The sequence below is a fragment of the Narcine bancroftii genome, chromosome 4, assembly GCF_036971445.1.
Source record: "Narcine bancroftii isolate sNarBan1 chromosome 4, sNarBan1.hap1, whole genome shotgun sequence".
Classification (NCBI taxonomy): domain Eukaryota; kingdom Metazoa; phylum Chordata; class Chondrichthyes; order Torpediniformes; family Narcinidae; genus Narcine; species Narcine bancroftii.
In genome coordinates, this window is record NC_091472.1 from 219,339,728 (window position 1) to 219,354,217 (window position 14,490).

General features: G+C 47.5%; 1 protein-coding gene across 4 annotated transcripts in view; it reads left to right on the top strand.

Annotated features, from left to right (window-relative positions):
* The window catches only part of LOC138761594 (receptor tyrosine-protein kinase erbB-4-like), a 910,121-nt gene that overhangs the window by 653,717 nt on the left and 241,914 nt on the right, over positions 1-14,490 (top strand). For all 4 annotated transcript variants that reach the window (XM_069933967.1, XM_069933965.1, XM_069933966.1 and 1 more), the window contains one exon: positions 42-196. In XM_069933967.1, coding sequence (XP_069790068.1) covers positions 42-196 — 155 coding nt within the window. The remainder of the gene's footprint in view (positions 1-41; positions 197-14,490) is intronic.

A 14,490-nucleotide genomic window follows, 5' to 3' on the forward strand; every position in this document is an offset into this window, starting at 1 on the left:
TGCTTGACCACTCTCTTCCATCATGTTCCTTTGCTTTCCAGGGCCCTGACCACTGCACCAAGTGTTCACACTACAAGGACGGTCCCAACTGCGTGGAGAAGTGCCCCAATGGTCTTCATGGGGCCAGTGGATTCATCTTCAAGTACGCCGACTCCAACCGAGAATGCCACCCATGTCATGCCAACTGCACCCAGGGGTAAGTCCGATCGAACACTGGGCAGAGGCAATTATTCTGAGCTTTTCTCATCAGTCGTGTTGAACGATTTCCTGGAAATGAGCCTCTTTGTTACCTTGCTGCCTTCAGGGGAAACACAAGGAAGAAAAGATTCGACAGCCACCGCAATAAGTTGGAGGGAGATGGTTTACACTGAACTGTTGGGCCAAATTTCCTTGCTGCAACTTTATTATAATTCTACTTTAACCAGTCAGAAGGGCCCCTTTTAACACTTGCAATTTAGTTAAGTAACTGCAGAATGTCTGGAAGTGGTCTTTGCTGAACCAGGAAAGGCACAATTCAGCAAGAATAAAATGGTAAACTGAGCAGTGGGCAGGCTTGCCAGTGCTGCAATTCGTGTTATATTTGTAAAACTAAATCAATAAATAATTAAGCTTGTTGCTAATCTTAAGTGTTAATGTCAAGCATCAAGGAATAGACCATTCCTCCCATGATTCTAATTACAAATGAGACGTTTGGGAAATTGATATTGAATGTCATTGTACCTGTGGGATCAAAGCAGATTTATGCTTTCTTGTTATTTAATTACACAGAATACACCAATAAACTTTTTTCTTGAGAATAGAAATACTGACTTCGGTAATGATGAAAATTTATCTGAAGCTATTGCAGGTGGAAGAGGCTATGATGCTTTTTTACCAGGCTCCCTGACAATTCAGTGAGAAAGGTGATGCATTTAGTGACCCTCAGTAAACACTGGATGGGTGGCTTGGTTAGCGTAGCAATTAGCACAACGCTGTTACAGCGTTAGCGATAAAGGTTCGAATCCACCCCTGACTGTAAGGAGTTTCAACGTTTTACCCATGTCTGAGTGAATTTCCTCCAGGTGCTCCAATTTCCTCCCACCCTTCAAAGCGTACAGGGGTTGAAATGTTAATTGAGTGTGTTTGGCCAGAATGGGATCATGAGCAGGCAGGACCTGTTACCGTGCAGTGTGTCTAAATTTAAACTGTTCCTGGACGATAGAATCAAGTTGATTCACAACGGGAAAAGGGGAAGTATCTCCCCACACTGGCTGCTGTGATTTGGAATGGCCTCTCAAGATGGTTCTGGAAAAACTTCAGCTGCACATTTTAAAAGACAACTGGCTGCATAATTTTGAAGGAGGTGCTTGTGGTATGATGGGGTAAGAGAGTGAGGGGGCTGGATGATTTTGATGGTGTGCTCAAAGAACAGACATGCAAGTCCCAAATCTGGGCAACATCTGAAATGTGTGATACTAGAATGCACAATCAGACATCTCACAGGCTACCCAAAAAATGTCTCAATGAATCCCACATGTTCTCCCTGTGAAAGACTGTGGGACTGTCTGTTCCCCGTTACTCATCAATACCATCTGCACCAACCCCCGTTACTCATCAATACCATCTGCACCACACCCCGTTACTCATCAATACCATCTGCACCAAACCCCGTTACTCATCAATACCATCTGAACCAACCCCCGTTACTCATCAATACCATCTGAACCAACCCCATTAGTCATCAATACCATCTGCACCAACCCCCGTTACTCATCAATACCATCTGCACCAACCCTCGTTACTCATCAATACCATCCGCACCAACCCCCGTTACTCATCAATACCATCTGCACCAACCCCCGTTACTCATCAATACCATCTGCACCAACCTCCGTTACTCATCAATACCATCTGCACCAACCCCCGTTACTCATCAATACCATCTGCACCAGCCCCCGTTACTCATCAACACCATCTGCACCAACCCCTGTTACTCATCAACACCATCTGCACCAACCCCTGTTACTCATCAATACCATCTGCACCAACCCCCGTTACTCATCAACACAATCTGCACCAACCCCCGTTACTCATCAATACCATCTGCACCAACCCCCGTTACTCATCAATACCATCTGCACCAACCCCCGTTACTCATCAATACCATCTGCACCAACCCCCGTTAGTCATCAATACCATCTGCACCAACCCCCGTTACTCATCAATACCATCTGCACCAACCGCCGTTACTCAGAATTAGCATCTGTACCAACCCCCGTTACTCATCAATACCATCTGCACCAACCCCAGTTACTCATCAATACCATCTGCACCAACCCCCGTTACTCATCAATACCATCTGCACCAACCCCCGTTACTCATCAATACCATCTGCACCATCCCCGTTACTCATCAATACCATCTGCACCAACCCCCGTTACTCATCAATACCATCTGCACCAACCCCGTTACTCATCAATACCATCTGCACCAACCCCCGTTACTCATCAATACCATCTGCACCAACCCCCGTTACTCATCAATACCATTTGCACCAAACCCCGTTACTCATCAATACCATCTGCACCAACCCCCGTTACTCATCAATACCATCTGCACCAACCCCCGTTACTCATCAATACCATCAGCACCAAACCCCGTTACTCATCAATACCATCTGCTCCACCTCCGTTACTCATCAATACCATCTGCACCAACCCCCGTTACTCATCAATACCATCTGCACCAACCTCCGTTACTCATCAATACCATCTGCACCAACCCCCGTTACTCATCAATACCATCTGCACCAACCCCCGTTACTCATCAATACCATCTGCACCAACCCCCGTAACTCATCAATACCATCTGCACCAACCCCCGTTGCTCATCAATTCCATCTGCACCAACCCCCGTTACTCATCAATACCATCTGTACTAACCCCTCTTACTCATCAATACCATCTGCACCAAACCCCGTTACTCATCAATACCATCTGCACCAACCCCCATTACTCATCAATACCATCTGCACCAAACCCCGTTACTCATCAATATCATCTGCACTAACCCCTGTTACTCATCAATACCATCTGCACCAACCCACGTTAGTCATCAATACCATCTGCACCAAACCCCGTTACTCATCAATACCATTTGCAGCAACTCCCATTACCCATCAGTACCATCTGCACCAAACCCCGTTACTCATCATTACCATCTGCACCAACCCCCGTTACTCATCAATACCATCTGCACCAACCCCCGTTACTCATCAATACCATCTGCACCAACCCCCGTTACTCATCAATACCATCTGCACCAAACCCCGTTACTCATCAATACCATCTGCACCAACCCCCATTACTCATCAATACCATATGCAACAACCCCGTTACTCATCAATACCATCTGCACCAACCCCCGTTACTCATCAATACCATCTGCACCAACCCCCGTTACTCATCAATACCATCTGCACCAACCCCCGTTACTCATCAATACCATCTGCACCAACCCCCGTTACTCATCAATACCATCTGCACCAACCCCCGTTACTCATCAACACCATCTGCACCAACCCCCGTTACTCATCAACACCATCTGCACCAACCCCCGTTACTCATCAATACCATCTGCACCAACCCCCGTTACTCATCAACACCATCTGCACCAACCCCCGTTACTCATCAACACCATCTGCACCAACCCCCGTTACTCATCAATACCATCTGCACCAACCCCCGTTACTCATCAATACCATCTGCACCAACCCCCGTTACTCATCAATACCATCTGCACCAACCCCCGTTACTCATCAATACCATCTGCACCAACCCCCGTTACTCAGAAATAGCATCTGCACCAACCCCCGTTACTCATCAATACCATCTGCACCAACCCCCGTTACTCATCAATACCATCTGCACCAACCCCCGTTACTCATCAATACCATTTGCAGCAACCCCCGTTACTCATCAATACCATCTGCACCAACCCCCGTTACTCATCAATACCATCTGCACCAACCCCCGTTACTCATCAATAGCATCTGCAACAACCCTGTTACTCATCAATTCCATCTGCACCAACCCACGTTACTCATCAATACCATCTGCACCAACCCCCGTTACTCATCAATACCATCTGCACCAACCTCTGTTACTCATCAATACCATCTGCACCAACCCCCGTTACTCATCAATACCATCTGCTCCACCCCCGTTACTCATCAATACCATCTGCACTAACCCCCGTTACTCATCAATACCATCTGCACCACACCCCGTTACTCATCAATACCATCTGCACCAAACCCCGTTACTCATCAATACCATCTGCACCAACCCCCGTTACTCATCAATACCATCTGCACCAAACCCCGTTAGTCATCAATACCATCTGCACCAACCCCCATTACTCATCAATACCATCTGCACCAACCCCCGTTACTCATCAATACCATCTGCACCAACCCCCGTTACTCATCAATACCATCTGCACCAAACCCCGTTACTCATCAATACCATCTGCACCAACCCCCGTTACTCATCAATACCATCTGCACCAACCCCCGTTACTCATCAATACCATCTGCACCAACCCCCGTTACTCATCAATACCATCAGCACCAAACCCCGTTACTCATCAATACCATCTGCACCAACCCCTGTTACTCAGAATTACCATCTGCACCAACCCCCGTTACTCATCAATACCATCTGCACCATCCCCCGTTACTCATCAATACCATCTGCACCAACCCCCATTACTCATCAATACCATCTGCACCAACCCCGTTACTCATCAATACCATCTGCACCAACCCCCGTTACTCATCAATACCATCTGCACCAACCCCCGTTACTCATCAATACCATTTGCATCAACCCCCGTTACTCATCAATACCATCTGCACCAACCCCCGTTACTCATCAATGCCATCTGCACCAACCCCCGTTACTCATCAATACCATCTGCACCAACCCCCGTTACTCATCAATACCATCTGCACCAACCTCCGTTACTCATCAATACCATCTGCACCAACCCCCGTTACTCATCAATACCATCTGCACCAACCCCCGTTACTCATCAATACCATCTGCACCAACCCCCGTTACTCATCAATACCATCTGCACCAACCTCCGTTGCTCATCAATTCCATCTGCACCAACCCCCGTTACTCATCAATACCATCTGTACTAACCCCTCTTACTCATCAATACCATCTGCACCAAACCCCGTTACTCATCAATACCATCTGCACCAACCCCCATTACTCATCAATACCATCTGCACCAAACCCCGTTACTCATCAATATCATCTGCACTAACCCCTGTTACTCATCAATACCATCTGCACCAACCCACGTTAGTCATCAATACCATCTGCACCAAACCCCGTTACTCATCAATACCATTTGCAGCAACTCCCATTACCCATCAGTACCATCTGCACCAAACCCCGTTACTCATCATTACCATCTGCACCAACCCCCGTTACTCATCAATACCATCTGCACCAACCCCCGTTACTCATCAATACCATCTGCACCAACCCCCGTTACTCATCAATACCATCTGCACCAAACCCCGTTACTCATCAATACCATCTGCACCAACCCCCATTACTCATCAATACCATATGCACCAACCCCGTTACTCATCAATACCATCTGCACCAACCCCCGTTACTCATCAATACCATCTGCACCTACCCCCGTTACTCATCAATACCATCTGCACCAACCCCCGTTACTCATCAATACCATCTGCACCAACCCCCGTTACTCATCAACACCATCTGCACCAACCCCCGTTACTAATCAATACCATCTGCACCAACCCCCGTTACTCATCAACACCATCTGCACCAACCCCTGTTACTCATCAACACCATCTGCACCAACCCATGTTACTCATCAATACCATCTGCACCAACCCCTGTTACTCATCAATACCATCTGCACCAACCCCCGTTACTCATCAATACCATCTGCACCAACCCCCGTTACTCATCAATACCATCTGCACCAACCCCATTACTCATCAATACCATCTGCACCAACCCCGTTACTCATCAATACCATCTGCACCAACCCCCGTTACTCATCAATACCATCTGCACCAACCCTCGTTACTCATCAATACCATCTGCACCAACCCCCGTTACTCATCAATACCATCTGCACCAACCCCCGTTACTCATCAATACCATCTGCACCAACCCCGTTACTCATCAATACCATCTGCACCAACCCCGTTACTCATCAATACCATCTGCACCTACCCCCGTTACTCATCAATACCATCTGCACCAACCTCCGTTACTCATCAATACCATCTGCACCAACCTCCGTTACTCATCAATACCATCTGCACCAACCCCCGTTACTCATCAATACCATCTGCTCCACCCCCGTTACTCATCAGTACCATCTGCACTAACCCCCGTTACTCATCAATACCATCTGCACCACACCCCGTTACTCATCAATACCATCTGCACCAAACCCCGTTACTCATCAATACCATCTGCACCAACCCCCGTTACTCATCAATACCTTCTGCACCAAACCCCGTTACTCATCAATACCATCTGCACCAACCCCCATTACTCATCAATACCATCTGCACCAACCCCCGTTACTCATCAATACCATCTGCACCAACCCCCGTTACTCATCAATACCATCTGCACCAAACCCCGTTACTCATCAATACCATCTGCACCAACCCCCGTTACTCATCAATACCATCTGCACCAACCCACGTTACTCATCAATACCATCTGCACCAACCCCCGTTACTCATCAATACCATCTGCACCAATCCCCGTTACTCATCATTACCATCTGCACCAACCCCCGTTACTCATCAATACCATCAGTACCAAACCCCGTTACTCATCAATACCATCTGCACCAACACCTGTTACTCAGAATTACCATCTGCACCAACCCCCGTTACTCATCAATACCATCTGCACCATCCCCCGTTACTCATCAATACCATCTGCACCAACCCCCATTACTCATCAATACCATCTGCACCAACCCCGTTACTCATCAATACCATCTGCACCAACCCCCGTTACTCATCAATACCATCTGCACCAACCCCCGTTACTCATCAATACCATCTGCACCAACCCCCGTTACTCATCAATACCATCTGCACCAAACCCCGTTAGTCATCAATACCATCTGCACCAACCCCCATTACTCATCAATACCATCTGCACCAACCCCCGTTACTCATCAATACCATCTGCACCAACCCCCGTTACTCATCAATACCATCTGCACCAAACCCCGTTACTCATCAATACCATCTGTACCAACCCCCGTTACTCATCAATACCATCTGCACCAACCCCCGTTACTCATCAATACCATCTGCACCAACCCCCGTTACTCATCAATACCATCAGCACCAAACCCCGTTACTCATCAATACCATCTGCACCAACACCTGTTACTCAGAATTACCATCTGCACCAACCCCCGTTACTCATCAATACCATCTGCACCATCCCCCGTTACTCATCAATACCATCTGCACCAACCCCCATTACTCATCAATACCATCTGCACCAACCCCGTTACTCATCAATACCATCTGCACCAACCCCCGTTACTCATCAATACCATCTGCACCAACCCCCGTTACTCATCAATACCATCTGCACCAACCCCCGTTACTCATCAATACCATGTGCACCAACCCCGTTACTCATCAATACCATCTGCACCAACCCCGTTACTCATCAATACCATCTGCACCTACCCCCGTTACTCATCAATACCATCTGCACCAACCTCCGTTACTCATCAATACCATCTGCACCAACCCCCGTTACTCATCAATACCATCTGCTCCACCCCCGTTACTCATCAGTACCATCTGCACTAACCCCCGTTGCTCATCAATACCATCTGCACCACACCCCGTTACTCATCAATACCATCTGCACAAAACCCCGTTACTCATCAATACCATCTGCACCAACCCCCGTTACTCATCAATACCTTCTGCACCAAACCCCGTTACTCATCAATACCATCTGCACCAACCCCCATTACTCATCAATACCATCTGCACCAACCCCCGTTACTCATCAATACCATCTGCACCAACCCCCGTTACTCATCAATACCATCTGCACCAAACCCCGTTACTCATCAATACCATCTGCACCAACCCCCGTTACTCATCAATACCATCTGCACCAACCCACGTTACTCATCAATACCATCTGCACCAACCCCCGTTACTCATCAATACCATCTGCACCAACCCCCGTTACTCATCAATACCATCTGCACCAACCCCCGTTACTCATCAATACCATCAGCACCAAACCCCGTTACTCATCAATACCATCTGCACCAACACCTGTTACTCAGAATTACCATCTGCACCAACCCCCGTTACTCATCAATACCATCTGCACCATCCCCCGTTACTCATCAATACCATCTGCACCAACCCCCATTACTCATCAATACCATCTGCACCAACCCCGTTACTCATCAATACCATCTGCACCAACCCCCGTTACTCATCAATACCATCTGCACCAACCCCCGTTACTCATCAATACCATCTGCACCAACCCCCGTTACTCATCAATACCATCTGCACCAACCCCCGTTACTCATCAATACCAACTGCACCAACCCCGTTACTCATCAATACCATCTGCACCTACCCCCGTTACTCATCAATACCATCTGCACCAACCTCCGTTACTCATCAATACCATCTGCACCAACCCCCGTTACTCATCAATACCATCTGCTCCACCCCCGTTACTCATCAGTACCATCTGCACTAACCCCCGTTACTCATCAATACCATCTGCACCACACCCCGTTACTCATCAATACCATCTGCACCAAACCCCGTTACTCATCAATACCATCTGCACCAACCCCCGTTACTCATCAATACCTTCTGCACCAAACCCCGTTACTCATCAATACCATCTGCACCAACCCCCATTACTCATCAATACCATCTGCACCAACCCCCGTTACTCATCAATACCATCTGCACCAACCCCCGTTACTCATCAATACCATCTGCACCAAACCCCGTTACTCATCAATAGCATCTGCACCAACCCCCGTTACTCATCAATACCATCTGCACCAACGCACGTTACTCATCAATACCATCTGCACCAACCCCCGTTACTCATCAATACCATCTGCACCAACCTCTGTTACTCATCAATACCATCTGCACCAACCCCCGTTACTCATCAATACCATCTGCTCCACCCCATTACTCATCAATATCATCTGCACCAACCCCTGTTACTCATCAATACCATCTGCACCAACCCCCGTTACTCATCAATACCATCTGCACCAACCTCCGTTACTCTTCAATACCATCTGCACCAACCCCCGTTACTCATCAATACCATCGGCACCAACCCCCGTTACTCATCAATACCATCTGCACCAACCCCCGTTGCTCATCAATACCATCTGCACCAACCCCCGTTACTCATCAACACCATCTGCACCAACCCCCGTTACTCATCAATACCATCTGCACCAACCCCGTTACTCATCAGTACCATCCGCACCAACCCCCGTTACTCATCAATACCATCCGCACCAACCCCCGTTACTCATCAATACCATCCGCACCAACCCCCGTTACTCATCAATACCATCTGCAGCAACCCCCGTTACTCATCAATACCATCTGCACCAACCCCCGTTACTCATCAATACCATCTGCACCAACCCCCGTTACTCATCAATACCATCTGCACCAACCCCCGTTACTCATCAATACCATCGGCACCAACCCCCGTTACTCATCAAAACCATCTGCACCAACCCCCGTTACTCATCAATACCATCTGCACCAACCCCCGTTACTCATCAATACCATCTGCACCAACCCCCGTTACTCATCAATACCATCTGCACCATCCCCAGTAACTCAATTATACTATCTGCACCAACCCCCGTTACTCATCAATACCATCTGCACCAACCCCCGTTACTCATCAATACCATCTGCACCAACCCCCGTTACTCTTCAATACCATCTGCACCAACCCCGTTACTCATCAATACCATCTGCACCAAACCCCGTTACTCATCAATACCATCTGCACCAAACCCCGTTACTCATCAATATCATCTGCACCAACCCCCGTTACTCATCAATACCATCTGCACCAAACCCCGTTACTCATCAATACCATCTGCACCAACCCCTGTTACTCAGAAATACCATCTGCACCAACCCCTGTTACTCATCAATACCATCTGCACCAACCCCCGTTACTCATCAATACCATCTGCACCAACCCCGTTACTCAGCAATACCATCTGTACCAACCGCCGTTACTCAGCAATACCATCTGCTCCAACCCCTGTACCTCAACAATACCATCTGCTCCAACCCCTGTTACTCAGCAATACCATCTGTACCAACCCCTTTTACTCGGCAATACTATCTGCTCCAAATCCTGTTATTCATTAATACCATCTGCACCAACCCACGTTACTCATCAATACCATCTGCTCCAACCCCTGTCACTCAGGAATTCCATCTGCACCATCCCCAGTTACTCATCAATACCATCTGCACCAACCTCCGTTACTCATCAATACCATCTGCACCAACCCCGTTACTCATCAATACCATCTGCACCAACCCCTGTTACTCATCAATACCATCTGCACCATCCCCAGTTACTCATCAATACCATCTGCACCATCCCCAGTTACTCATCAATACCATCTGCACCAACCCCCGTTACTCATCAATACCATCTGCACCAACCCCTGTTACTCATCAGTACCATCTGCACCAACCCCATTACTCATCAATACCATCTGCTCCACCCCCATTACTCATCAATATCATCTGCACCAACCCCTGTTACTCATCAATACCATCTGCACCAACCCCCGTTACTCATCAATACCATCTGCACCAACCTCCGTTACTCTTCAATACCATCTGCACCAACCCCCGTTACTCATCAATACCATCGGCACCAACCCCCGTTACTCATCAATACCATCTGCACCAACCCCCGTTGCTCATCAATACCATCTGCACCAACCCCCGTTACTCATCAACACCATCTGCACCAACCCCCGTTACTCATCAATACCATCTGCACCAACCCCGTTACTCATCAGTACCATCCGCACCAACCCCGTTACTCATCAATACTATCCTCACCAACCCCCGTTACTCATCAATACCATCCGCACCAACCCCCGTTACTCATCAATACCATCTGCAGCAACCCCCGTTACTTATCAATACCATCTGCACCAACCCCCGTTACTCATCAATACCATCTGCACCAACCCCCGTTACTCATCAATACCATCGGCACCAACCCCCGTTACTCATCAATACCATCTGCACCAACCCCCGTTACTCATCAATACCATCTGCACCAACCCCCGTACTCATCAATACCATCTGCACCATCCCCAGTAACTCAATTATACTATCTGCACCAACCCCCGTTACTCATCAATACCATCTGCACCAACCCCCGTTACTCATCAATACCATCTGCACCAACCCCCGTTACTCATCAATACCATCTGCACCAACCCCGTTACTCATCAATACCATCTTCACCAAACCCCGTTACTCATCAATACCATCTGCACCAAACCCCGTTACTCATCAATATCATCTGCACCAACCCCCGTTACTCATCAATACCATCTGCACCAAACCCCGTTACTCATCAATACCATCTGCACCAACCCCTGTTACTCAGAAATACCATCTGCACCAACCCCTGTTACTCATCAATACCATCTGCACCAACCCCCGTTACTCATCAATACCATCTGCACCAACCCCCGTTACTCAGCAATACCATCTGTACCAACCGCCGTTACTCAGCAATACCATCTGCTCCAACCCCTGTACCTCAACAATACCATCTGCTCCAACCCCTGTTACTCAGCAATACCATCTGTACCAACCCCTTTTACTCGGCAATACTATCTGCTCCAAATCCAGTTATTCATTAATACCATCTGCACCAACCCACGTTACTCATCAATACCATCTGCTCCAACCCCTGTCACTCAGGAATTCCATCTGCACCATCCCCAGTTACTCATCAATACCATCTGCACCAACCTCCGTTACTCATCAATACCATCTGCACCAACCCCGTTACTCATCAATACCATCTGCACCAACCCCTGTTACTCATCAATACCATCTGCACCATCCCCAGTTACTCATCAATACCATCTGCACCAACCCCCGTTACTCATCAATACCATCTGCACCAACCCCTGTTACTCATCAGTACCATCTGCACCAACCCCATTACTCATCAATACCATCTGTACCAACCTCTTTTACTCGGCAATACGATCTGCTCCAACCCCCGTTATTCATTAATACCATCTGCACCAACCCATGTTACTCAGCAATACCATCTGCTCCAACCCCTGTCACTCAGCAATACCATCTGTACCAACCCCCATTACTCAGCAATACCATCTGCACCAACCCCCGTTACTCAGCAATACAATTTACACCAACCCCTGTTACTTAGCAATACCATCTGTACCAGCCCTTGTTTCTCAGTATTAACATCTGTACCATTCCCCAGTTGCTCACCTTTAACATCTCCACCACCTGGCTCAAATTATCAGTATTGGGAGGAGATATCACCACCCAAAATGAAAGTTGGATCCCAAAACCATCATCAAGAACTGCTGGCATTTTCCACAGCGGTTCTGGTGTTTGCATAACCGTGCTAACCTGTTCTAGTCACAAGTGAATTGGTATGAGGAGCCAGGGTGCAGTCCTTGACCCATGCGCCCTTGCCTTCAGGCAGTGACACTACTGGCAATCTCTGTCATTGTGCGCTTGCTCCATGGACATGCCCAGAAACCCATGAGGAGGTTCATCTCATCACACCCAACAAGCAGTGGTTCTCTGCTGAGAGGGAAGGTCAGGGTTAATGTTGGGAGTTGTGACAGGCACATGTGCTCAGTGGCTGATGTGAAGCCAACAAACTCACAAATCCCAGGACGTGATGCACCACCTGCTCTGCATGTACATCAAAGCTGAGCGTTATAGAGGGCTGGAAAGAAGTGGTGGATAATTGAACAGCTGCAAAATACATGAGATGCCCTCAAACCCATCCCTCACGCAGAAAGCCTGATTCATTGCCTATTTCTATTTTTAAAATTCTCCATCCAAAATGCTTCAAGGTAAGATGAGCCTGGAAAATCATCTTGCCAGGGGAGAGACAAGATGCAGTGACCCTCAGGAGAATACTGACATTAGGGAAAGTGACCACCATCTGGGAGTGACCACCTATCCCATTACAGGGGGAAATAGAACATACAGCACAAAAACAGGCCCTTCAGTCCTTCTAATCTGTGCCAAACTATTATTCTGCTTAGTCTAACGGTCTGTACCCAGTTCATAGCCCTCCATACCCCTCCCATCCTTGTACCTGTCCAAATCTTTCTTAAATGCTAAAATTGAGCCTGCATTCACACTTCAGCTGGCAGCTTGTTTCACACTCCCACTACTCTCTGTGTGAAGAAATTCCCCCTAATGTTCCCCTAAACTTGTCACCTTTAACCCATGTCCTCTGATTTGTATCTTGCCTACCCTCAGTGTAAAAATCCTACTTGCATTTACACTATCTATATCCATCATGATTTTGTAGACCTCTATCAAAACTCCCCTCATTCTTCCATACTCCAGTGAATAAAGTCCTAACCAGTTTAACTCTTCCCATAACTCAGTTCCTGATGTGGTAGAGTCAGGAAGTGAAAATCTGGCCCTCCTAAAAATGAGCAAAGTACATTTAACCAAACCTGTTAAAAACTGCTGAAGAATTACTTTATAATGATCTAAGCATGTCGCCTAAAAGAGGGAAGACCGTCACCAGCCCATCGGGAACACAGATAGAACAATGACAAGATAAAGAAACAAGGCCTACCTTTTCAATGGATCTGGGAATTAAGGTGAGGTCATCCCCAGATGAGTCGGGCCTCTACAGGGGGCTGTCCGATGCTCCACAGCCGCTTCTTCAGGGTGATGGTGTCAAAGAGGATGGTTCCGAACTGCACATGCGTGGGAAGATGTGCATGCGCAGACCAAAAGAGCTCCAAGATGTCGCTGGAGCTAGCAGCATTTATGCTGGCTCAAATACATACCAATTGTTACTCCAAGAACAAGAAGAGATTTTTTTAATCTGATTCACAGGCCAGAGATGAAAAGGAAGTAAAGCAGATAAAAGTTTCCAAAGATAAAGGTAGGAAACTTAAAATGCTACAGGTTGCACAAATACTCAGTTATGAAAAGAACTGAGATAGATGAGAACAGACATGACAAATTCAGATCAATGGACGAAAAAATACATAAATTGCAAAATCAATTGGACAATGTGGATGAAAGAGTTAAAAAAGTGGAGGATGGTATGGTGGAGGTACAGATCAGAATGGTGAAAATGGAGA